The 27765-nt window shown below is 43.4% G+C and overlaps 1 protein-coding gene across 4 annotated transcripts in view; it reads right to left on the bottom strand.

Moving 5' to 3' along the window:
• SPTBN1 (spectrin beta, non-erythrocytic 1) overlaps positions 1–27765 on the bottom strand; it is a 258319-nt gene that overhangs the window by 137226 nt on the left and 93328 nt on the right. Inside the window, exon 1 of one of the 4 annotated variants that reach the window (XM_015421217.1) lies at positions 6590–6881. The exons of the other annotated variants lie outside the window; for them this stretch is intronic. Within the exon in view, the coding sequence (XP_015276703.1) occupies positions 6590–6698 (109 nt within the window). The 5' untranslated portion in view covers positions 6699–6881. Of the gene's footprint in view, positions 1–6589; positions 6882–27765 lie in introns of those variants that run through there. 4 annotated transcript variants of the gene reach the window in all.

Genomic DNA, 27765 nt, shown 5'->3' with positions numbered 1-27765 from the left:
CCTCAAAATAGAAAAGAGCAAGAGTCCAGGAACACCTTAAAGAGTAACAAAATTTGTGGCAGGGCATGAACTTCCATGAGTCACTGCAGGGTATCTGAAGAAGTGAGCAGTGACTCATGGAAGCTCATGCCCTGCCACCAGTTTTGTTAGTCTTTAAGGTGCTCCTGGACTCTTGCTCTTTTCTACTGCTACAGATAGACTAACACAGCTACCCATCTTGACCCACTTCAAAACGACTGTCACAGAAGACAGAGCCCCCCCCCCCCCGGCCCGGAAATTGAAGTTCAGGGGACAAGAGAAGCAATTTTAAAAGAATACAAAAGGAAAGAGGAATGAGAGAGTACAAGAAAACCAACACTGTGGTGGCAGCAGCAACACTTGGCACTGCCCACATTCTAAAAATGCTTGGCAGGCACCAGGAAAGTTGTCAGTGGGCAGACCCCTGCATTATTCTCTAACCTTGTAATCTGGCTATATTCCATTGTCTGTTGTATATAATATACTGTTTTACTTCACTGTCTCTTGTCTTGTTTGTTGTTGTTTGACGTCAAGTCACAAATGACTTACGGTGACCCTGTAGGGTTTTCAAGGCAAGAAATGTTCAGTTGGTTTGCCACTGTCTGCCTCCACATCACGATCCTGGTATTCCTTGGAGGTCCCCTATCACAATAACAGCCAGGGCCAATCCTGCTTAGCTTTTGAGATCTGACAAGATTAGGCTAGCCTGCGCTATCCAGGTCAGGGTTCCCTATGTTTTAACCCTGCTTTATTAGGGTTATCAATCCCTCCATGGTGTGTGGAATTCTCCAGGAATTACAACTGATCTCCAGACCAGAATACAGAGGTTAGTTCCTTGGAAGAAACAGCAATTTTGGAGGACATAGTCTATGGTATACCATATAGTCCAGGAGAAATGGAAGTCCCACATTGGCTACAGCTCTAAGACTTCTGCTTCTCCTATGGTATACTTTACATATTAGGGAGACCTTGATTGCCACCTTTAAAAACTAGAGCCTTTACAGGTGACAATCAATCAGTTTCTCCTAGTCTGGCCAGAAGCTAGTTGAAGACTGAAAGAGAGATGGACTTTATTGGCTTGTGTCCTCCTATGGGTCTTCCGAGTGGATTCTGTTCCTCAAATCTGAGAAAACCTGAACAGGATTTTTAGACTTTTTCCCCCTTCATTTGAATGAAACATAATAGGTTACCAGAACAAATATTTAGGATCAAAGGGTTAGTATAGCGCACAGAATAGATGCACGCAGAAGCCTACAAGTAATGTAAAGTGAGAGAAAAAGGCAGGAAATTTACATTTTGGTGGGAGGAACTGACCTCACAGGAAGAAAAGGAGTTGAAAGAGCTGACCTTTGACTTGGACATGACACCACAGGATATAACGTCACAGGATATGATATCTTTTCCCTCACTGTGCCCCCCCCCCCCAGGCACAGCCCTCAAATCTCCAGGAGATTCCCAGGCTAGAGTTGACAGTGCTACAATTTATTGTACATGCTACACTGTTTCACTGGGTGCCTTGCATTCTAATTTTGTCATCTTGTTTTACTGCATAGTTTATTTTTGTATGGCATTGTACTGTTGTTATAGCATTATCTTTAATTGTGCAATTCAATTTGAGCGCAGTGAAAAAGGCAGACAATAAATGAAGCAAACAGAACAAACACCATAGTCGTTTACCAGTGGCAATCTGTCCGTGTTTGGCTTTTCATGGGATTCCCCAGCTCAGTCCAGTGAACTCACATTAGCTGCTGTTCACCATAAGCACAGTTCATGGGAACCAGCTTTCCAGATAGGCCACAAGTGGTTTTTAACAGGAAAGCCCCAGAGAACCATAAATTCTTTATGAACGCAGACTAGGGTTGGGCATAGACGGGGAAATGCATAGGCTAAAATGAAAAACTGTGCAAATGTGTGTGTGGGGGGGAGAACAAGCCCAGTTGAAAAAAACAACAGCAGCACTGATGTGACATGAAGAACACTGGTGGAAAAGTATTCCCAATTGAGTCCTATGTGCTGGAGAAAATGTGGGGCGGAGGGGTCCTATACACATTGTTGGCTCCTCTGTCCGGTTCTACAAACTTTTTGGAAGCTGGTTCTCGATAACATAAAGTTAATTACTGGACATTCTCTATATTTTACACCTGAACGCTTATTATTAGGATTGGAGTTCGTGGGAAACTATTCTTATATAGAACAATGTATTTTAATGATTTTGCTTTCAGCAGCCAAATCTTCTATTGCCTCACTTTGGAAGGTGTCTTTGTCTCCTACCCAGGATCTGTGGTGTAAAAAGATTTGGGAGCAATATGTGCAGGCCAAGATTGCCTTTAATACTATGAATTCACCCTCCTCTAGAGCTGTAAACACTTTCGAAAACACCTGGCGACCCATATTAACTTTTTTTATCATGCTATAAGGAAATTCCAAGGAATCTATATACTAGCTTTGTTTAACAATATGTTTTATCCAAAAGTGCAATTACTAAATATAACTACTGAAGTCTTATATGGAAAATATAGTAAGATACTTTGATACCCTATTTTTAAAATCTCTCAATTGTATAAGTTGTATATACCTTTTGTTTTGCCTTTGTTGATGGGGAAAAGGAAAGAAAAAAATGGTGGGAAAGTTATGCTGTTTTAAAAGTACAGTCTATTTGACTTGAATTGTGTTCCACAGTGGGGCCAGTAAAACAATCTCTATGGATGCAGTGGGTGCATTCACAAAATATGTGAGTGTAGTATGGCTATGAAGATTGCACTGACTCATGTTGGCACATTCATGTTGGCCCAATGACACTGAAAAGTATAATTAGCATTCAAAAGATGTATCTTTTCAAAATGCAAGTTCTGTCCACTGTTTAAACAAGCAACAAAAATCAAAATCATTGCACAACACAGCAGAAAACAAGATTTAAAATGCAGCAATACATAAGGTGTTACCTAACATTTAAGACATTGTAGTACACAAGTTCATGTGATCTCCAAACCAAGACATTTTTTTGCCATTTTAAAAGGAGACATTGTCACTTCACAGTAAAGGCTGGAGACAATTTTTTTTTAATTTAGGTTTTCCTGGTTTCACAGTACCCAGGTTGCTAAGGAAACAGCAGCACAAGATCTGTATTACAATTACTCCACACGGTTCTTTCTCTGTTCATTGCCATGAAACCTAAAATTAACTGAATGGGCCAGCATTCCTGTTTTTTGCACATAAACAAAAAACAGTGTTGCAGTTATTCTGAAGTTTAAAAAGAAGTATTTCAAAAAAAGCACCATAAAATAATTTATTTAGAACCTTTCTATGCCATTTTACCTGCTCAGACTCAAGGCGTCACATATAGTGTTGGATTTGAAACAGTAAGACTTGGGTTTAAGTCTCCAAACAGACTATTACGTAATCATTTTTTTGCCCAGCCTTTCCCTCAAGGAACTCAGTCTGGCATACGCAGCCCCCCCCCCGCTCCATTTTATCCTCACAACAACCTTACAAAGTAGGTTAGACTGAAAACAACTGACTGCCCCAAAGTCGCCACTATGGAGTCACAGCAGCTTCCTAAGAGGTCTTTGACTTGTTTGACATCAAAGTGGATTAGATACCAAGTGGAAGACCGTTCATAGCTTATCATGGGAGGCGGCAGACATATGCAGCCTCCAAACATGTGGGTTAAGCTCTTTCATAAATCTTGGGAAGGGGAATTATCACATTAAGCTTAATTGTACTGTCAGAAGCTACAGAGAACTACCATGAAAACCTGTGAGCAGTACAGTGTAGTAAACTAATCAGTTAAGAGGATGCCACAGCACTCCCAGTTGTTTAACTGTATGTAGATTGGGTGGGGCGGGGGGGGGTTCCATAAATCATCTGCACCCACTTTAGGACCAAGGGTCTGTTTTACCCATTTTGGAAATACTAGCTACTTATCTTACAGATTGTAGGGATAAGGAAACATTTCCCATCCTGAGCTATAAACTTCATGCAAAACTTAATTATTCAAGAGGGTTTTTCTGCACAGATAGTAGACCTGTACTGTAACAAAATGGTTCTGAAAGACATCTGGGTGCAGAATTAGGGACTATGGTCTATGCCACTTATAGTTCATACTGTCTGTTGAGGTAAATTGGATCCTACTATGTAATTTTGCAACCTTTTAACACATCTTGGCCCCGGTCGCACAGGAGGTTTTGCCCCACAAGAGGGACGGATCGGGGGCGCATCAAACGGGCGCGATCACACCGCAACATCTGGGAAGCGAAGCGCACCCGTCCCCGATCCGTCCTTTCCGGGCAAAACCGTGCATCAAAAAACCCCTAGAAAAGAGTACTACCTACCTGAAACTCCACAGCAAGGGCGGCCATGGGATCACCGGCGCACCCGTCTCCCACAGCATTTGAGGCTCCCGGCCAAACTGTGCATGCGTGCAAATGCACAGCCAGCTGCCTCGATCTTCGTTCCATGGCTTCCCCCGGCATCTGATCGTGCCGGGGAGCAACGGCGCAGTGGCTCAGGGGATCTGTCTGATCCCGCCGCCGCGTGTCTATTTTGATGCGGCTCAGAAAAGCCGTGCTTTGGCCGTGCCTTTCCCCCTGTGTGACCGGGGCCCTTGTTATTAATTATGCTTTGCTTCAAGTTTGTGATTTCTGGTTGGTTCCAGATTTCTATAATGCAAATACTACTGCACTGTTTGTGGGATGTGCCATCCTGTTGATTGTACTGACTTACTCTGTGTAATCTGCCTTGAGTCCCAGTGAGAAAGGCGGACTATAAATTATGCAAATAAAATAAATAATTCAGTAAATACTAAAGTAATGGGGCATTTAAGTACTTAGGAAAACTCCACAAATGGCTGCACTCAGATGTCCACTGAACTCCCATCAAGTCAACACAAACCTTGCTACTGTGTTCACACATTATGTGTGCCTCATTCCTTCCCTTCCTTTTCTTAGGGGTGAACAATTAAGCATTTTGGTTTGAAACAGATTCCAATGATGTACCAATGAACTAGGTGAATCACAATCTGATTATTTGCTTCAAATCAGGATTCTAAACTAGGGTGCAACTGTGCTTTAGAGCTGTAGCTGAAAGCTTGTGCACCAATAAATGCTTTAGTCTTTAAGATGCCACAAGACTCTTGATTGTTTCAGCAGTAGCCTATAAGACACAACCAGGAGGCAAAAGAACAGGACAACTACAAGCAGTTCCACATACCCAAGGGGTGTCTTTGGGTTTGTGCTTTCAAAACAGCCCACCTCCACCCCATGGGAACCCACTTTTGAAACCAGAGGGATTTCAGAAACGGGCTGTGTACCCAAGTTTAGAGGCCTTCAGTTCAATTAAAAACAACAACACTACTCACACTGGACATCCCCAGGCTCTTAAATATGTCTAATACAGCTCTATGCATCCTGGTGTACATTCTGGAACCCACATTTTTAATGCCCAACAAATATCCTGCTTATTTGGTCAATTTTTGTATCAATTTATATCCCATATGAAATAATTTCTGTGAGCCAATCTACAAAATTCAGCAAACTGCAATGAATGAAGGCAGAAAAGAGAAAGCAGGAAAAGCCAATACACAGTCATAAAACTGGAGGCTTGGAAAGTAACCAAACCAAAGGCAACATTCTCTGGGCTAACAAAGATAATTTCGGACAGGAATTGCAGTACCCCAGCTGTGGGATAGCTGAGAAAAACAATAATATATACAGTGTGGTTTGAACTTTTGACTGCTCAGGGTAGATTGACTAATGATATGTGAATCTGATAAGGTGTGCATATATACTGGCTTTATTTTTAGCATGGAGCCATTTCAACTTCTACATTTCACTAAATATTTTACCTGCTATTTACTATTTTTTCATTCAGAAGCCTGCCATAGGTAACTCTGTCTCACACCTACAACCACTCTGATTTTAAAATTGACTAAGAATAACCTGGATTCCTCCCCCCCCCCCCCCGATACTGTTTTTTCACATGAAAGTGACAAAGAAAAGAACTCTGTAGTAATCATTAGAAGATCCTTTTTCCAGTCCCATTCCCCTGATAAAAATGATAGTCAATGGAATGCAAGGAATGGAATTGTTCGAAGGTAACGCAATACCTCCTTGCACTGGATGGATAGCTGGGAGCTATACATTGGGAATGTGAAAGACTTGTGAGGGGAAAGATTTCTTTCCTTCTTTGCTTCCTGAGGTTCAGAGGGAAATCTTCTGCTCAACACCTGAAGATTGTAAATGGCCAGAGGGGACTTCAGACAAAAAGACCACTCCCTCTTCCCCGTTTCCTTGTCCTATTGTTCTAAATGACAGGGTCTGGGATACCCCCTCCCTTAACACCTTTTATGGCTGAACCTATGGGAGGCGACGTGCCTGAACACAGGGACACAAGGAAAACCAGCCTCAAGGGTCAGCGAAAATAACCAATCGATTCTTTGGAAATCGATGGGCTCTCTGAACCACCACTCCTCACAGGAGCATCAGAATCGCCTCACCTTGTTTATGAACTTCATCTCGTAGCAACGCTCTTTTTTAAAAAAAATGAAAGAAAGAGAAACACCACACGGGCTTACCTTGCAACTGCTTGAATCTTCCTTCTAATTGATTATAATTATATGGCACTGGAGCCGCGTAGCCAGGGGACAAGGGCCCTGGCATGCCAGCTGAGTTCTGTAATTCCATTTAGGAGGGGCGTAGTGTGATACTAAATTGCAGCATGCAAAATTTTTTGTAAAAAATAAAGACAGATATATAGCAAGCCCGCAGGTCGCTCCAACATAAATCCAAGCAGATTCAAGTTTCCTCAGCAATGTAGCAACTCCCCTCCCTTCCCAGGATTTCTTAAAATCTACTTAATCTGTTCCAGTCTGAATACCAGCTTCGATTGCTTTCTTAAAAAAAAAAAAAAAACCAGCTGCAGGCGGTAACTTGGGCAAACTTAAACCAGCATGGTTTGGACTGTGATCGCCAGGGTTGGAAGTTGACTTCGGATGCCAGCCTTAATCTAATGCAATCATACAACCACTAAACCAACCACCCCCGGGTTGCGGGGGTCAAAGCCAACGCAGAGGCAGCATGGAGCCATCCGCTGCCTGCCTGCCTGCCTGCCTGCCTTCCTCCCTCTCCCAAGACTTCCAGTAGCACGCACACACCTCAGACCTTTCTGCTGGTTTGTAATATCATCAGTAGCCACTCGCTGTGTGTTTAGTGATGATGTCACTTGATTAGCATAAAGCATTGTAGAGGAAACCAAGACTGAACCAAAGAAAGACTGCTGGGAGGGGTGGCAAGGCGGGCAAGGGATTCCAGAATCCTTCACCACGCCGGACGGTTTGGGGAATCCAGAGCATCTGTCCAGAGGGAAACATTCAGCTTCCAACCGGGAAGGCTACACGCTTGTAGGCAGGATTTTCCTCCAGGCCAGTTTTATACAAAGAAAGGCACGGGGGTAAACAAAACGCCTATGCACAAACATACGCACACGGCAGAAAGGCAATGGAACCTTCCTAAACAAAGCTGGTGGAATTACACTCTTTTGTTAAGAGCCTCATGTAACGGAAAAGTCTCAGATTACTATCACATGAAAAGGAGGGCACTTTTCTTTCTTTATCTTCAATGCTGTACACTTGAGAGAGAAAAAGAAATAAGGGGGGGGGGAGAATGAAAGTAACTAACTCTCAGGGGACAGAATACTCATTCAGTATTTAGCATCAGGGGCGCGCGCGCGCACACACACACACACACTCAGAAAAATCCGTTAAAAACGTATAGTTTGCCCAGCATTAGAGGCTAATGAGACCTTGAAAGGGGCGGGGGAGCTCTTCGCCCAGCAATTTCCTTCGATTCAGGTTAATTGGCAATGCTAAATATTTTGACATTTCGAGGGGGGGGGCGTGTACCTCTCCATCCGTGCCTTGTGGTTATACCGTAATGGCTTTCCACGGATTACACTGGGAACATAATACAGATTGTGTTTATCTGTGTGTGTGCGTTTGCCAATTAAAATAAGGACATTCTGTTCACAGAAAGGCTTGGATCTTAAATTAAGCCATTTGGTACAAAGGCGCTGTGAATGACAGAAATGGCTAATCGATTATGTGTGAAATGTGGCTGTACTGAGATGATTCCTCTATCCCACCTTTAACAAGCAGCCCTCAGGAGGATTCAGTGGACCCATCCAGAATTCCAGACATAAGGTGTAAGTCTGAATTGCAATAACATAGTGAGGGTGGGATCCAGCAACATGCACTGTGGGAAGTTATTTGCTTGTGTATCAGGATTGCTCCGCACTTGATGAGAGGTCATTATGAAATGACTCTACTGAAAAGCACCGTGAGGTGAGGCGAAAGTTCTTTCTGTGATATTTTGATCCATCATCGCTCATTCAGACACTCAAGCCAACACTTCAAGCAACATCCTTTTGATGAGCATGCATATGTGAACACACTCTCGCTCTTGTAAACTGGCTGAAATGCCAGGTGGCCACTGCTCCACATTTTGTCCTCGGTCATGTGGATGAGCCACTGCTGTCTGGTTTGCCTCCATTAAGCCTGTGTCCTGCTGCCAAGAATATTAGGTGATGGAGAATCACAGTGGACATGACCAGGGCTTTTTTTTTTTTTAGAAAAAGCCCAGCAGGAACTCATTAGCATAACAGGCCACACCCAGCAGCAGAGACTCATCAGCATATTAGGCCACACCCCTGACAGCACACCTCATTAGCATATTAGGCCACACCCCATGCCTTCCCTTGGCTTGCCCGGGCACCCCGTAGCCCGCCCTCCTCGGAGTCGTGGGGGGGGGTTTGCTCTCCAGGCCTTCCCTCTATAGCCACGCAGGCCCAGAGGTTTTGGCTGTAGTGGGTGTGGCCAACTCTGAAGCCAGCCGGAACTCCGTTCCTGTGCATTCCTGCCCAAAAATAGCCCTGGACATGACTAAGAACCCTAAGAGTTCACATCACTGGGAGACTGCAACATTGGTGGTGGCTTGCATGTGGTGAAGCTGTTATATGAGAGCCAGTTTGGTGTAGTGGTTAAGTGTGCAGGCTCTAATCTGGGAGAACCGGGTTTGATTCCCCACTCCTCCACTTGCACCTGCTGATGTGACCTTGAGTTCTCACAGAGCTGTTCTCGCAAGAGCAGTTCTCTCAGAGCTCTCTCAGCCCCGCCAACCTCACAGGAGAGGAAGGGAAGGAGATTCTAAGATGTTCTGAGACTCTGAGTGAAGGGCGGGGTATAAATCCAATCTCTTCTTCTTCTTCAGATGTAACAAAAAAAACCAAGTTTTGACATCCCTCCAGGCATATGACATTCGTGGGGTGTTCAGGTGTTCAAGCCGCAAGGGAACCATCAGCTGTCCTAAGGGCTGTCCTAAGCAGTGGTGTCCTAAGCAGAGTTACACCCTTCTCAGACCAGTGATTTCAGTGGACTCAGAAGAGTGTAACTATGCTAAACATGATAGCTCAGGCTAGCTCGATCTCGTCAGATCTTGGAAGCTAAGCACAGTTGGTCCTGCCTAGTATTTGGATGGGAGACCACCAAGGAATACCAGGGTTGTGATGTGAAGGCAGGCAATGGCAAACCCCCACTGAATGTTGCTTGCCTTGAAAACCCCATGGGGGTCATCATAAGTCAGCTTTGACTTGAGGCCACTTTCCACCACCACCAGCTGTTCTTAGGATTGTGGCATGTGATTAGGCACACCCAATGCTCCATTCCATGTGTCAGATGAAACAAACTGTTACTTATCAAAGCTAATGCAATAAACTATGCAATAAACTAGTTATAGCTCATATATTTAGCCTCTATCTCAAAATCGCTCACGGCAATTTGGAAGAAAATGGTGGGTTTTTTTTCAAGAGCACGCAGCAGAAACATATGACTTCTGTACAACAACCTCTGCCAATTCTAAAATTGTCTGTCAAGGCTTTTTAACAGGGGCCCTTGCAGTGCAAACTGAAGCAGGGTTATACCCATCTCAGTCTGTTGAAGTCAATGGAAAATAAAGTTCTCCTGTTCTTTTTAGTGTATCCACACCTAGTTTGAACTAATATTTTACTGCTGCACATATAGTTGAAGTAAGCAGCTATTTGAGAAGACACATGCAAATAGATACCTTTGGTATTTAAAAAAATGAAAAGGAAAAAATTGGGCATTCCTGGGCAGGAAGCCTTGGCTTTGTGCTGTACTTCTTTTTAGAGGCATGCATCAATGCTTCTGCATTAAAGTTGTATAGCAGGGGTACTCTCGGCATCTAAAGCAGCAGTACGGTAATGCTTCAAAAATCTTTACCAACGGGTCGCAGGTTCAGGTGGGGAGATGTTTCATTTGCCACCAGTCATATCAGCAACATTGTCCTACAGATGCCCGTGGCACACTTACAACTATGTCCCACACAGCTAAGGCCAAAACATAATCAATGGCAGGAAATCCGTGAATGCCATAGTCTTTAAAGGGCACCTTTTTGCCATCAAATTGCAGACAATTTATGGTGACCCTGTAGGGCAGGGGTGTCGAACTCATTTGTTATGAGGGCCAGATCTGACATAAATGAGACCTTGTTCAGCTGGGCCATGTATGTCATAAAATATAATGCCAGGTTGCGGAGATATAAACTTTATAAAGGACACAAACACAAAGGGGTTTTTTTTAACTTAAAATAAAACATGCTTAAAACATCAGCACTCTTCCAATATTTTGCTTATTTAATGGTGCCTGATAACTGACACCTCTTGCTCTGAATTATTGCATCAAAATGTCTGTGCTGTTGTAATCCTGACTATACTGTTCAGATGTGTATCTGTAAGCTGCAAACCTACGATGACGCAGCAGCAGCAGAACTGGAAGAAGCAGCAGAAGACAGCCAGTTTCACCGAGGGCCTGATAGAAGCCCTCTGGGGGCCTTATCTGGCCCCCAGGCTGTATGTTTGACAAGCCTGCTGTAGGGTTTTCAGGGCAAGAGATGTTCAGAGGTGGTTTGCCATTGTCTAGCTCTGCATAGCGACCCTGGTATTCCTTGGAGGTCTCCTATCCAAATACTGACAAGGGCTGACCCTGCTTAGCTTCTGAGATCTGACAAAATCGAGCTAGCCTGCGCTACCCAGGTCAGGGCAAAAGACAACCGCTGGGGGGTAATTTAGATAGGTCTGCAATCCAGACAACTTTTAAAATGGAGTTATCCCTTGCAGTTTAAGGCACTGGCCATTTCACGGCATTTCCTGTGGGATCTGTGATTTTATTCCAAAAATGACGGCCTTCACCAAAAAGTATTGTAGGAAGTTCATTAGGGCTCCTTCTCATTCAAAAGTCTGAGAATTGTAATTTAAACCAGTTAGGAACATTCATTAAATTATTTCCCCAAGTGTTCAGATGTTTGCTGAAACCAAATGGACTGCTGTTGCTCTTAAAATATAATAGGAATAGAACCTGGAAATTGCTAACATTGCAGAGGTTTAATAACAGGGCTTTACAAAACAATCTGATCACCTGCACTATTGCATCTATTTTGTACACGTCTATTTGCTTCCAGTACTAACGGAAAGTTGCATCTTCTAATCTAAAGAATCAGCTACAGGCCTCTGCTGAGGGCAAGAAAGTGCATTTGGTGGAACAGTGTTCTGATGGCAGTTTAGCAAATCCCTGTCTTTTCACTAAAACCCTTTGCTGATAATCTTTGCCCTGCCAGCTGTCTCCAAAGTAGACAGAATGCCGCACAGCATTCTCTCAGTATGTTTCCAAAACAAACAAATGCTCCATTCTCCTATATGAACTGGAGAGCTATGAGAATGTATATTCTACGTCCACTCTAACAGGAAATTATTAAACAAAGTTTGAGTTCAGTGGCACCTTTAAGACCAACAAAGTTTAATTCTAGGTATAACCTTTTGTGTGCATGCACACTTCTTCAGACCAACACAGCTATTCAGGAAATTATCAAAAAATAGTCATCACACAGCTCGTTTATCAGATTTTCCCCCATGATTAAAAGCATAAGAGTTCTAGTGGATCAGACCAAGAGTCCATCCTCTCTAGCATCCAACAGTAGCCAGCCAGATGCCTCCAGAAAACCCAACACTGGGGCATGAAAGCCTTTAGCCTGCCAGCTGTCCCCTCAGCTGTATGTTGAATGTTCCCAGCACTTGCTTTTCACAGGTATATTGCTTCTGAAAAATGGAAGCTCCATTTAGCTACCATAGTCATTGATGGGTTTCCCGTCTATGAACTATTTCCCCCTTTTTCAGCCATCTAAACTAGTAGCCACTCCCGGATTTGTGACAGTGAATTCCATAAATGAATGATTCATTACATGAAGAAGTCATTTCTTTGATGCTCCTGAATCCACAGCCCATCACTTTCACTGGGTAACCCTGAACTGGAGTGTTATGAGAAAGAATGAGTAAGCGTCTCCCACCATGCCACTGGTAATGTTAGAGACCTTTAATCTGGGTAATTCCTTCCTAGATGTCTGTTTGGGATTTGCAGTGCAATCCCGGGCAGAATTATACCCTTTGAAGTCCATTGAAGTCAATGAGAGCCAGTTTGGTGTAGTGGTTAAGAGCACAGACTCTAATCTGGGAGAGCCAGGTTTGATTTCCCACTCCTCCACATGCAGTTGCTGGTGTGACCTTGGGTCAGTCATAAATTCTTTCAGAGCTGTTTTCTCAGGAGCAGTTCTCTCAGAGCTCTCTCAGCCCCACCTACCTCACAGAGTGTCTGTTGTGGGGGGGGGGAAGGAAAGGGATTGTATGCTGCTCTGAGACTCCTTTGGGTAGTGAAGGGTGGGGTATAAATCCAATCTCTCTTCTAGAAAGGGGCAGCTCTGTTTAGGATAGAAAGATAGGTCTCCCTGCTAATTGTTCTAAATTACTGACTCCTTCAGGCACTTTCAGTTGTGGGTACTGTTACATTTCATTTATGGTATAATGAATCAACATTTCCAGGTATGCATATAACACCTGTAGGCATATGCATTCAACTGCCAATGCCCCACCCTTGGCAAACAGGTGCTGCTACGCAAGTCTTCTCTGTGTAACACCAAACTGCAGGTGAATTAAAACAGTGAGGAATAAACCAGTGACTCCAGTCACTGGCCAAGGCCATAAATCATTTAAAAAGATCTTTGGACTGCAACTGCTGACATCTTTAGTCAAAAGTATCCCAGGGAGAGGACTGAGAAAGACCAGGGCCCAAGACCTTGGAGAACTGCTGTTATCTGGAATAGACTGACTCAGTAAAAGATAACTTTGTATGTTCATATTACAGAGGTCAGCAACGGAAGGCCTGCAGGTTGTATCCAGCCCTCTGTTGGTTGCTATATGGCAGGATTTGGAACATGGGGCTGATGAAAAATAGCATGATTTATTTCACTTCTGGGACCTTTGCCAACATGTTTGAGGGTGGGAGCAAAAGGAGTGTTCCTGGAACAAACTCTAGAACAGTTTATTCAGTTCAAAACTGCTGCAAGCCTTGGGTTTGTTTTGCTTTCTGTTGTTCCGCAAAGCCTTGCAATGGTCATGAGGTACTCATATGTCCCAAGTTTCTTGCTTCTCTGCTTTCTTTGTTTTAGCTGAACAAGCATCTCAAATAATGTCTTATGGAAAAGAAGTAATGCCTCCATGGTTGTTAGGCCTACCATCAAAGCATAATTGTACTTATAACATTTGTATTCAAGGAGCTCCAGGCTCGGCTCCATTTTATCCTCACAACAGTTCAATTAAGTAGGTTAGGCTGAGGAGATAGTGAACAGCCCAAGTTATTCTATGAGCTTCAAGGCTAAGCAGGATATTTGACTAACAAACACCGCAGAACATTAATGTAAACAAAGACCCACACTACATATAATACACTAAAGTGTGTAATGGTAGCTTTTTAATTGTAGAAAAATGGCTTCCCATGGGGATGACTGCGAGCAGAGGCATGTGAGAGTGCCCCCTCAATCCTTTCCCCACCCATGACTTCCCTCATCATAAATTATTCCTTCCTCCATCAACTCCCTTCCCCTGGGATTTTCAGTGGATGTTTCCCACACTGGGAAAAGCCTCTGGGAGGAGCGGTTTGAAGCAGGGATGGAAGGCAGGGAAAGGATTAGGTGTCCTGTCACTGCTCCTGATCTCTCCCATTAGGAGTGGCTTTTCTACACTTAAAGGCCTACTTTTACATGCACTTGTGTGCTTTGTGTTGTTCAGGCCAAAATAAGAGTAGCCCAGTACTTCTATTTTGTCACCTCTCAGGGCAGAACAAGAGATTCTGAGTCTCATGTGTATTTGCAAGGGCGGTAACTCTTGAATGGAAAGAGGAAATCAGGGAATAGAAAGGGGTAGGTAATGGTCCCCATGCCTGCCAATTCTCCCCAGTGCTTTTTCCCTCCCCATCTGGACTGGCTCAAAGACCAAAAATATGCCCAGACTGGGGGAAGGGGAGAGAGAAAGGCCTGGGAGAAGAGTTGCAGGAGAGAAGCATGCACTTCTTCCTGCCCACAGACTAACCTCTACAAATAGGGTTGCCAGATCTGGGTTGGAAAATACCTGGAGACTTTGGGGGTGGAGCCAGGAGAGGGTGGGGCTTGGGGAGGGGAGGGGCATCAGCATGGCACAATGCCATAGATTCCACCCTTCAGAGCAGCCATTTTCTCTAGGGGAGCTGATCTCTGTCAGCTGGAGATCAGTTGTAAAAGTGGGAGATCCCCCGACCCCACCTGGAGGTTGGCAACCCTATCTACAAATGGTCTTCAGTCCCTGTATTACCATCAACAGCCTCATTGGAAAATACATGTTTGCCAGCGTAATGTGTAGTTATGCCTTCCAGTGAAGGTAGAGTGACTGTTCAGCCAGAAGGTACACCAGCAAGTATGCCCAAAACAAAGGCAAACTTATTTTGCTGGGTGCCACTGGCAAAGCCACTGCATTGCTTTACATCTACTGTTTTCCAGCAGCCCCCATTTATGCCATCATTTAATTATTTCACTAGAATGCAGTCTGCACTGCTATTTCCTTGGGGTCTAAAACTATGGCTGTTCATCTCTGCTTTGCCCCTCATCTCATCTGAAAAGGAAAAATGGCAACTGTTAAGTCGCTCGCTTAACAAAGAAGTTGGAGAGTGATTCAGCAAGAACACAACTTTATTCTTGAACTTGAACACAACTCCAACACAGATCAACATCTGATAGCCAGAACAGCCTTTACATTGCATCTGTCCTGCTTTTAAACATTCCCGGCTAATGTAGCCACACCCACTGTACAAATACCAACCAATACGGTTGTTCATATAAGGACCAATCACGGACGTTCCCACTCAGGGAGCTTGCTGTAAGGTGATTGGCTTGTTACTTCCTGGGCTAGCAATACTATTGGATGTATTTAGATCCTAGCCCAGGATGAAGCTTAACATTGCTTTTCAATGAGATTTTTCACATACATTCTGCATTCCATGGCAGCTTTGGAATACACTACAGCAACTATGCCATATTCCCTTGTATTCAGTCAGTGAAGCTGATGCTGCCTTTGTAAAGGCCCTTCCATCCAACTGTGTACGCCCAGGAAGCAAAAAATAGTTGCACTTCCAGGTTGTCCTGCCTATCTCTTTCAAGCAAGAAAAACTGCAATAAATGATATAACGTAGGCATTTATGCTGAGCAGCAGGGCACAGCTATATTAATAAATAAATAATAAGTAAATAAAAGGACTGCTGGATCTTTCGGCAGTGATTTAACAGTGAACAGCTGTGGACTGATCATGCTGAACTCCCAGCTGTGGTGCCAGATACAAAACTATTTACCACAATAAGTTTTGTCAGGGTATGAATGTTCTCTAACTAAAGACAATGGTTACTTCTGTGCGGAAGAGATTCCACATTTTGTTTGCACTGCAGCTGCAAATCTTGTACACCCCTGCTACCTCTGGTGGACTTTTTGCATTTAGAAAAAACAGTAGTTTCTATCTGGGCTTGGAAAAACATTTTCCTCGGCATCAGACTATTATGCAACCTTACTTCTTCATTCCTTCCACACTGATACTGTCCACTAGTTGAATTTCCAATTATCTGGATGTATCCTACCAACCGTATTCCTTTTTCTCCCCAAGAAGGCAGTTTTGGCATGTTAGCTGAAACAGATATGCACATCTGTGGCAGTGAGCAGTCTTCCCTCCCCTTTCCCTCATGGAATTCAGGATGGCCAGTGAGAACTTGGAGTGTACTAAACTGAGGAGGAGGGGGTGATAATTTGAACCAGAAAGGCAGTTACAAGAAAACTGGCAGGTAGAAAGTAGCCCATGATGTTGGTGACACATGAGTCATAGTCTACAATTGCACTCCACAGTGTGGAAAGACTGAAGCTGACAAGTGTCCCATTTGGGGTGGGGCAAAATAACTGAGTGTTTAACAATTAACATCATTAGAGTCATAAGAACATAAGAAGAGCCCTGCTGGATCAGACCAATGATCCATCTAGTGCAGCATCCTGTTTCACAGTAGCCAACCAGTTCCTCTGGACAGCCAACAACAGGGCATACATGAACACATATACCAGACCACACCTTTATGTGTGTGTGTCTCTGTGTGTAAAGTGCTGTCAAGTTGCAGCCCACTTATGGCAATGCTGAAAGGTTTTCAAGGAAAGAGTTAAACAGAGGTGGTTTGCTATTGCCTCCCTCTGCGTAGCTCATAAGTAATCACTAAAAGGGTGAAGGAAATATATTTTTCAAGGATTACTTCCTCTGTTCTTTTAACCTGAGACTCCATTTCACACTGTTCCATTAATGCAACAATTGTACGGTCACATGGGAAGACCAAGAAAAAGCAGGAAGAACCATGCTGATGGTACTCCCACCTATGATCTGGGGACTGCATGGATCTTCCCATACGATCCTGCCCTTCCCATATCATTTCCATATTTATGAACTCACAGAGTGGCAAATGACCGAGCCACAGGAAACAATAACCCCACCATTCCTGTAGTAAGAGAAGACTCAGGCCTGATTGTATGTCAGCATGGCTAAAGAGTGCTTAGAGCTAATTAAGTGACACTAAGTGATCTTGCGGATATGTTCTAAGATAAAAAGGTAAAGGTAAAGGTTCCCTTGCTCGAAAGCCAGTCGAATCCGACTCTAGGGTTGCGGTGCTCATATCCTTTTCAAAGCCGAAGAGCCAGCGCTGTCTGAAGACGTTTCCGTGGTCATGTGGCCGGCATGACTAAACACCAAGGCGCACGGAACGCTGTTACCTTCCCACTGAAGTGGTACCTATTTATCTACTTGCAATTTCTTACTTTCGAACTGCTAGGTTGGCAGGAGCTGTTCTAAGATAGTTAACCCATAAGTGTGAAACAGATAATTTCTCCAGCCTTGAGAAGTACATCAAAAATATATGCACACTGATATCAATATGTTAATAACATCTATCCATTAGTATCATTATTAAATATTTTTATTTATTCCTTTTTGCTAATAGTGTATTTTAATGGTTGTAGCATTATTATTCTTTGGCCCCAACCCATTCCTCTCTTTTCGTTCCTATTGATTCCTCATCATGAGGGATATTGTTAGTAATATCATACATCTTTTGAAATATTAGAAAAAAGATTCAGCACATAAAGGCAGAGAGACAAAGAACTAAGACTGATTTATTAATCTACTTGCATGAAATTAACATAATTTGCCAAACAAATGCATTTAGAAAAGTCTAAACTACCTTCAGTTGTTACCCTAAATGGTCTAATTAATCAATTAGTTGATTGGGGAATTTAATTTTTAGTGAGACTCAGGTAACTTGGGACCTTTTTCACCTTTGTATACCAAGACTCTTCCTCCAGAGAACTCTAAAATGAACCAGGCAGAAGTTCAACTAATAGAGTTTTTATTAGAACACAGTAGAGGATCACACATAGTAAAGGTAAAAGGTAAAGGATCCCTTGCTCGAAAGCCAGTCGAGTCTGACTCTAGGGTTGCGGTGCTCATCTCCGTTTCAAAGCCGAAGAGCCAGCGCTGTCCGAAGACGTTTCTGTGGTCATGTGGCCGGCATGACTAAACACCAAGGCGCACGGAACACTGTTACCTTCCCACCGAAGTGGTACCTATTTATCTACTTGCAATTTCTTGCTTTCGAACTGCTAGGTTGGCAGGAGCTGGAACTAGAGACGGGAGCTCACTCCGTCATGCGGCAACTCGGGTCTCGAACTGCTGAACTCCCGACCTTCCACAGCCTGCAGTTCAGTGTCTTAACCACTTGAGCCACCACAGCTCCCGTGCACATAGTAGAACATACTTAATCACATTTGCAAGGTAAACTTAAGAAGAAAAGGATGAAAAATGGGGATGGAAATAGATTCTGAGGAAGATGTTATATCTACCACTCTTGAAGAGATTCAGGTCTGTCCAGAAGGTTAGAGGTCTGTTGAAGAGCAAGGCGACCCGGTACCTTGGGTGTATTTCTACCTAAAAATGATACCTGAGGGTATGCTGATGTGATTGCATCAAAGGAACAATACAGGAAGGTTCCCAGAGACCTGGACAAATGGTTAATGGTATCCCCGGAATGAGATCAAAGAATCAGGCAGAGCTTGACTGCTTTCCCAGAGCTGATAGTATCTGTAGATGCCCCTTGATGTGCAGGATGAAGAGGAACTTCCAGGTGTTGTAAATATGCTAAGTGGGCAAATGTGGGAAGAAGGATGGGGATAAAAGAGGTTACCATAAAGTGTGATGCTGTTTTTCTGAGAGACCCCAATGTTGTAAAATATACATTACTTTAGGTTGAGTAAGAACTATTATCAAGCCAGCCTCCTTTGAAGAACTTCCAGTTACTTTTTCCCAGGCTGTGCCTGCCATTCAATGTTCTAGGCCAGGCTTATGAGATTAAATTTCTATCTGGAGTGATTTTTATATGCAAGGTGTATGGCATTACTTCCTACTGGAAAACCAACTGCCCCTTTGTGAGACAGCAGTGACTGGTAACACGGTGAGCATGCTACAGTGTTTTTAGTCTCAAGTTATAAAATTTCCTATTCTGGTTACATGTGACTCAGCTGTAGGAAAGAGAATACATATAGGTGACCACAAGTGCTGGAAAAATTATATAATGGTTCTTTAAAAGCACTCAAGGCTTCTGACCATCTAAAAGGCTTTACTTTGAAATGTCGCTTTATGCAGCCGAGCAAAAATATAAAAACTGCAGTTCTCAAGACTCCTGCTGCATTCTGTAGAACGTGCAGAAATGTCTTGTGGTTGAATGTTTGCACAGTGAAAACTTGCATTCAATTCCCCCCCCCGAAACTATCTCGTATATGCCTAATCAAATTTCCCACAAAAAAAGTGAAATAAATAGCAGAGTGTGTGAGGTTGTACATCTATGCTCAGAGGGCATAGGGAGAGACAAAAAGCTGGTGCTTCCATTGCAGAGTGGAAGAAAACTCAATTAGTGGCTCTTCTGCTTTGATATTGTGTAGGTACCTGCACTTGTGTTGCAATTAGTCTTGCTAAACTGGCCTTTGTCCCAGTGATCTGCAAATTCAAAAGAACACATAAACATTCCAAGGGAGTTGGATATGGTTTCAAGATGAAGGGTCAGAAATAGAAAACTAGTGGGAGGTGATTCATGTGAAAATAGCTGAGAAATATTTTGAAAACTGTAGCTGGAGGATTAACTTTCCGCCCTGAGCCTCCGGGGACGGCAGGATAGAAATGTGAATAATAAATAAATAAATAAATAAACTTTCCAATAATATTGGTCTAATTGCACCCTGCTTGTTGTTTCCTTGAGAGAATATTGCCACTGTCCAAAAGTAGTATGTGCTAAGATTACTTCTGCTGTAGCAACCTATCAATATGGAACTGGACAAGCATAGATGCTTGCTTTTGAAAACCAGGAAGGCAGAAAGCATGAAACATTGCCATCAAGCCCCCCTGGTTTGTATCATGTTTGTAGGGGCATGCATGTGATAGTAGCACAGAATTACAGTGTTGGTTAGGATTTCCAGGTCTCCTGAGGCTTAGAATATGAGCTTCAGGAGTCTAAGACCTCAGAAGCTGGGGCGCTTGTCTGAGTGTCTACCTCTCTGGTGCTTTCCCCCATCGAAAAGAAAGCAAGAGACTGGCATTGTAAAGACATGGTATACACAGGAGATGGTGCATGTAGTGTATTGAAACGGCTTACATGAATCGCCGCATTGACTCCCCATGTTAAACTTGAGCCAGAGGAAGGCTCCTCCAAGCTAACGTGCTATTGGTCGCTCCTCAACAGTGACCAATCAGAACTGCACCTAGTCCCTGCAAGGGAAGAACTCTCATTGGACTTTATCTGCTCAACCTCATTGGTTGTTTATTGTACAGAGGAGTGGCTACGTTAGCCCGGGAATGTTTAAAAGGAGCCTAGCTTGTTCTGGTTATGACTTCTTTCAAGCGCTTGTTTGTACCTTCAATAAAGCTGTTCACTTTTGCTGAAATCACTCTCCTTATCTTTGTTAGTGGCGATCTAACAGTGCATGTAGAAAGATGGCTAGGAAGAGGCCCTGTGGGAAACAGCTTGTTCTGTGGCTTCTGTCTCCTCTTGTTGTTGTTCCCTCAATTCACAGCTGACTTATAGCAACCCTGTAGGATTTTCAAGGCAAGAAGAGAGGTGGTTTGCAAATGCCTGCCTCTCTGTCACAACCCTGATATTCCTTGGTGGTCTCCCATCCAAATACTAGCCAGGGCCAATCCTGCTTGGGGAAGAGGCCCTGTGGGAAACAGCTTGTTCTGTGGCTTCTGTCTCCTCTTGTTGTTGTTCCCTCAATTCACAGCTGACTTATAGCAACCCTGTAGGGTTTTCAAGGCAAGAAGAGAGGTGGTTTGCAAATGCCTGCCTCTCCGTCACAACCCTGATATTCCTTGGTGGTCTCCCATCCAAATACTAGCCAGGGCCAATCCTGCTTGGCTTTTGAGATCTGATGAGATCGGGATAGCCAGGACTATCTAGGTCAGGGCTCTGCCGCCTGAGGTTGAAATTTTAATTCCTCTCCTCCTTTGAAACTGTGAGTCAACCCTTAAAACTTCAGGTCAGCCCCTGAGACTTGACAATTCCTATGCATGCTACAAAATTTGGGTCTTGAGCAAGCTTCCTTTCCCCCACCCCCTCCAATATCCAAAATAATAGTTGTGGAGAAATAGTTCAAGCTGTGTAGAAATGTATATCTATGGAAGGGCAAACATTCCTGTGGCTAGGTCTTATCATCCTTTGAGTGTTCAAAATAATTTTATGGTTGAACTTGGCAACCACTTAGACCCTAGCAATGGATGCCAGAAATCCAAGAAGCTGTTTAGGATAGATGACATGCTTAGCACTGCCGCTCTGACTGGAAGTTACATCACAAGTCTGCACTGACACGGCACTTAATGCTGGCTGAAATATTGGTGAAAAGGGACCGAATAAACTAATGTGTTTTAATGTTTTCAATCCCAAATGCAAAATCCTCCCTTCCAAACTTGCTTCTACTGCCAAAATGAATGAAATATACATTTCCTAACCACAGCAGTCCACCCACATGCTTCTCTGTATTTGTGCTTTGGGAATTTCCAGTAAGTGCAAAACTGCTGGGTGCCTAACAAGAAGCAGCAAGTACATTTCACAGAACTTGACATATCCCAGACACCTGGGCAGCCTGACACCTTCAAATCAGATGCCGGCACCTCAGTATTTTGCCATTTCTGACCCTTCCCATATAATTCTGACAAGGGAGACCCTCTGAAAACTTAAGTATTGGAAATGTACCGAAAAAGTTATAAGCAAGCCCAGGGACAGGCGGCAAAGAAACAGACAAGATCAGCACTGCCATTTGGGGGGCTTCTTTCTCAAAGGTTGCTGGCAACTTGTCTACTAGGATGCTGCATCTTTCTTGCATTTCTACACATAAGTTGCTGTAATGTTGTTAAGGAGAAAGAAGAAAGGAGGACTGAGGTAAGGAGAGAAGCTAGAAAGAAGGTGGTCCTGGATCTTATGTGAGTGGCTTATGCGAGGCCTGGTCTGTACATGAGGTGGTAATGAGATGGGAAAGTGCTTAAAATAATAGAATGGACAACTGTATTAGAAGGACATTCCTCAAAGTTCCTCTATGTCAATAATTCCCTGAAAGTGGAAAACTAGCACAGCGTGCAAAACGCTGAATAGAACCTCTCTACCAGATATGCTAATTTTAAATTTAATTTGCAGGAGGTGTCATTAAGCATATGACCCCCCTCTTAAGCAGTTCTACCCATTATGGCAGCTCAGAATTCTACTACCCAATTTGACTGCATGTGTAGACAGACCAGACTCCTAGAAATTGAAAATTTTGTCTGTTTTTTTAAAAAAATAGGTTGCCTATATAACATGAGCCAGATCCATACGAAGTAGAAAAACTGTTCAAGACAGAGTTTGTCGATATTTCTGTTTTTCTTATTGTTACAGACAGAGCTGGACAATATTTCTGGGTTATTTCTCATAAGGAATGAAGTCCCAATGGGTAGCATTAAATCACAGATAAATGATGGTTATCATTTACTGTTATGACATTTGTAATCCTGTTTTTCCCCCCAAGAATCTCAAACTGGCCACGATAGGTGTAATTTCACTATATCCTCAATTCTGAGGGGTACATTAGGCTGAGAGATTGTGAGTGGCCCACAATTGTCCCTGAGCTTTATTGTTGAGTGATGTTTTCAACTCAGGTCTCCTGAGGTCCAAGTCAGATACTTTATCCACCACAACATCTTGGCTCAAATCTCATTGAGATCTTGTTTTTCCTCAAAAGCCCTTCTGTGCTGTATTGGCAAAAAAAAGCAGTAGGGATTTAATATCTGTTTCCACACAGAGGTTCTGCTCCACACTATCCCATACAGCAGCAGGATTTGGGGGGTCTTCCATATGACATTGTTGTGCATTCACCCATGTTCTAGGTGTTCCCTGGCTTTGCTATTGTTTTCCCCAAACCTGCTTTGGTACAGTCTTAAAAGATCATATGCAAAGAGGGTCTGGAGAAAGTGTGAGTGGGGAGATAGGGAAGTCAGTACTTTCAGCAGTTATGAGTGCACAACAAGGAATTGTCCCCATATAGAAGCAACCTACATTTCCAGCCCTTGTGTACAACAGAAACCCTGGGTGACTATGGTACAATCCTAAAGTGTTATCCTGAATAGTGGGAGCAGAATAGCCACTATTGATTAATGCTATATTATTCAACTCCATTTTTAAAATATATATTTATTTATTATCATTTATTATTTATTTAATTTATATCCCACCCTCCCTGCTGAAGCAGGCTCGGGGCAGCTTACATAGAGTTTTATAAACAGATAAAACAGAGAATTAGATAAAAATGTAAATATAAATATAAAACCACTATATAAAGTGCTAGTATATATCATATAGCGATGGCGAGGCGTCAGTAGCATAAAGGTACAGTCAGCAGGCATCTCAGTCTGGGTCATATAGGCAAACACAGGCTGTTGGTGGTATTAGTGTTGGGGCCAGGGCCTTGGTTAGTTAGGTGCAGCTCACTAATTAAAGGCCTGGTCGAAGATCTCAGTCTTGCAAGCCCTGCAGAACGGTAAGAGGTCCCGCAGAGCCCTGAATTGTCTTCCGGGAGCTCATTCCACCAGTACGGAGCCGCCACTGAGAAGGTTCTGGCCCTCATCGAAGCCAGCCTGGCTTCTCTAGGGCCTGGAAGGGCCAAACAATTTTGGGACCCTGATTGTAGTGCTCTCTGGGGGAAAGACAGTCCCTCAGTGGATACACTGTGGTCTGGATTAAGTGCTCTTGACATCTCACTTGCTCTGCCTCACTGGTGCACTGTCTGGCTACACTATGCATAATCTGGCTGGTTAAAAGTGACATTCAAAGTTGATTTTAGGCCTGCTTCACTTATCCAGGAGAATGGGGTCATATGTTCTTCTAGTTTCAGAACTCTATTTCTGTGCAAGGCTAGGTTTGACAGCCCTGTGGTGGCAAACCCTGGGAGCTTTTGAGGGGTGGAGGCTGGGGAGGGGGACTGTCATTGATGCTCTGTATTCCGGGAAGTGATGTCATAGTCCCCTCTGCTCTAGAATTAATCCAATCTGTGTTGCAAGGAACATACTGATTGGGAAAATTCCTAGAGCATTACAGATAGTTGTCCAGAAGTGACATCGCAGTATCTTTAATGTCTCCTTCCCCTCCCTGCCGTTCTCCCCCCACTGCCTGACTGAGCATGAGCAGGCCATGGAGTACAGGGGTGGGAGCTTGCTTGGTGGGGGTGGGCAACTGGCAACCCCATGCAAGTTTGACATAGAACTGAATACCAGTAAAGGCACACTTAATGTATTTTGCAAACCTGTGGGAAAGTGGTCAAAATGATGCACTGAAAAAACATATAAAGCAGACCATTGGTTTGGTTAGCCCATTATTGTCTACTGCGACTGGCTGTGGCCAAAGCCTCAGGGGATGGGTCTTTCCCAGCCTTGCTACCTTTTTACACTAAAGCAGTAACTGAAACTGGGGAAATCTTCATGCAAACTATGTGCTCTAGCATCGAGCTATGGCATCTCTGTTTGGAGGTCAGGCTTTGAGATTTTACAGAATCACCATGGGCTACCTGGCTGCACCTCATGCTGTGACAGAGGCTGCCTTTGAGGCTCCACCTGCTGAGTCTCAGGGTCTGAGCCTCTGGAGATCTGTCAGCCCTGTTCTGCTTCCATTAGATCTCCCCCACAGGTTCTTATTCAGGCCCGTTCTCTTCTAAATTTTGTATGCCTAAGCCTCCTTCCTTTTAAGCAATGGACCTTGTAACAACGAACTGTTCTTTGGATTGAGTGACTGAAAGTAAGGATGCTATCCTAAATTAAAAAAAATACCTGAAGCTATCATTCCTTTTGGCATCGTTTAGAAACACTGCTAACTAAGAATGCTGAGCACTGTGCTAAGTGATTGTAATTGTGCACACGTTCACTTGAGGCTAAACTCTATTGAACTTGGTAGGATTTAATTCCAAATAAAAATGCATAGAATTGGACTTCAGTTTTATATTTAACTTGCTCTTTCTCCCACAGTGTTTCATTTAAAAGATATCTTTCCAATCTATATACATTAGTATGCTAATATTCTCATTATGTTTTGTCTTCATACTAGCTCTCTGATTACCCTCTTCTCTGCATTTCTTTTTGTATAATCACACTACGCTCAACTGCTACTGCTCGTGTTTTGGGAAGATGGGGGCAAAATATCTGTAGAGATCCACTCCTGCCTTCTCTCTCTGTCCAGCACATCTGCCTGCAATAGGGGGGGATGGCAGATGCAAGGAGATGACCAAGGAATGACCACAGGAAACCCCCATGTGGATGTTTTGCTGCCTCTGCATTTGCAGTGGCAATGAATTCACAATGGAGAATTGTCCCCATCCAGATACAGACTTGGTTAGTTATGTGGAAGGAATACAACAAGGAATGCCACATTAAAACAAGAAATAATGTTGTTGTTTTTTAAGTAGGAATTGATACACTGAATTTTGTGCATTCCAAAAACCTGGCCTATGTCAAGGGTCCCCAACCTTTTAAAGCCTGTGGATATTTTGTAATTCTGATGCAGGGCAAAGGGCACAACTACAAAATGGCTGCCACAAGAGATGGAACCAATCACAAACTGTGAGAGAGTGAGGTCATGCATAATGCTAATAGTATGTCAGGCACATGCTCTGTTTAACGGGATGCCTTTTAAAATCAACATATTGTTTAAAAATATTTTCTTGCATACATCTTCAGTCACACAGTGACTGTGTGGTGTGGTGGCAGCTGCCACCAATAGCAATTTTAAAAGAATCTGCACAGCCAATGAGATCTCCAGTAGCCAACCAGAAGCCTTAAAAGCAACAGCCTCACATGGCCTCACATGGCCTCACCCACTTTTTCAAAACACTTGGTGGCTGCCAGGTAAGGTGTTGGCAGGCACCATGGTATCCACGGGCACTACATTGGGGACCCCAATATACATTATCCCAATCATCTTACAACAACCCTGACAGGTCAGTATTATTATCACCTATTGCAGACTGGGAAGGAGAAGCTGAGAGAGAGTAACTTGCCTAAGGCCACCTGGTGAGTTCCTGGAAGAGGAAGGATTAAGTCTCATCCACAGTTCAGTTTCCTAGCTACCACACTAGATCAATTAATCTCCTGCTTTTTAGCGGGTTCAGATGTAACAAGAAGATACTCTTCTAATTTCATTCAGCTAGCAATTAGTCTACTTTGACACTGTATCCAGGCAACAAGGGAACAGGGAGGGGGGTAATCAGAGAACAATTTTTGTTCAATAACTTCAAAAGCTTTGTTAGTGGCACACCAAGATGGTAGAACATCCCCTTCTTCAGACACACCCATCATGCAGGCACGTTCATCTTAAATGACATACTCATTATGCTAGATTTTGTAAAATACATTCAATGACAGCACTGTAATGAAATGGAGTGGGGGCATCCCTTTTTTAAAAAAAGAGTGAGTGAAGGACATTACCTCTTCATGCTGCTAACGCTTGCTCTTACACGCCGCTCACAACCCTCAGTCAGAGGGAATTCATGCAACCACTTTTAGGGCTTATCTCTCAAGTTCAAAACCTTTATTGGCATAGATCATAATCATACAGGGTTTATCTCTCAAACTGAGCATAGGAAGGGATTTGTTTTTGTTTTTTTGGTTTTTTCGCCTGATCAGGGCCTATCCAGTTATTCAGTCTTTTTGGAAGGAAGTAAATTACTTATGTACATTTTGTATTAGAAGTTTCATTGATTTTTGAGGAGCCAGTTTGGTGTAGTGGTTAAGTGCACGAACTCTAATCTGGAAGAACCGGGTTTAATTCCCCACTCCTCCGCTTGCACCTGGTTGGATGAGCTTGGGCAAGCCATAGTTTTGCCAGAGGTGTTCTTGAAAAGAGCAGTTTCTGTCAGAGCTCTCTCAGCCCCACCTACCTCACAGGGTGTCTGTTAAGGGGAGGGGAAGGGAAAGGGATAGTAAACTGCTCTGAGACTCCTTCGGGTAGTGAAGGGTGGGGTATAAATCCAATCTCCATCTTCTCTTTGGGTTTTCCCCCTTGGCCTGTATTCCTTTCTGTTCCCTTTCATTCAATGTACTAAAGCTAAAATTCCTGTGCAAAACCTGAACCATGAGGATGCTTGCTGGACTGCGCAGCTGCAATAGGGCAAGTGTGTAAATTAAAACAAACTTTTGGACACCCCCCCCCCACAGATCACAAGACAAATAAAATGAACTTCAATAGAGATAAGTGCAAAGTCCTACACTTAGGTACAAAAAATCAAAGGCATAGATATAGAATGGGAGGGACTTGGCTTGACAGCAGCACATGTGAAGGGATCTAGGTGTTCTGGTTGATCACAAGCTAAACATGAGCCTGCAGTGTGATGTGGCTGTGAAGAAAGCTAATGCAATCTTAGGATGCATTAACAGAAGCATTGTGTCCAGATCAAGGGAGGTGGTAGTTCCGCTCTATTCTGCTATGGTCAGGCCTCACCTGGAGTACTGTGTCCAGTTTTGGGCACCACTTTTTAGGAAGGATGTTGACAAGCTCTAGTGTGTCCAGAAGAGGGCAACCAGGATGGTGAGAGGGTTGGAAACCAAGTCTTACAAGGAAAGGCTGAAAGAGTTGGGTATGTTTTGCCTGGGAAAGAGAAGGCTTAGAGGGGTCATGATTACATTCTTCAAGTATTTGAATGGAGCAGATCTATTCTCTCTTGCTTCAGATTGCAAGACTAGATCCAATGGGTGGAA

This window comes from Gekko japonicus, unplaced genomic scaffold (assembly GCF_001447785.1).
Source record: "Gekko japonicus isolate JY-2015 unplaced genomic scaffold, Gekko_japonicus_V1.1 scaffold261, whole genome shotgun sequence".
Classification (NCBI taxonomy): Eukaryota; Metazoa; Chordata; class Lepidosauria; order Squamata; family Gekkonidae; genus Gekko; species Gekko japonicus.
The sequence above is the reverse complement of the archived record's forward strand: the minus strand, read 5'-3'. Positions and strand labels throughout refer to the sequence as shown.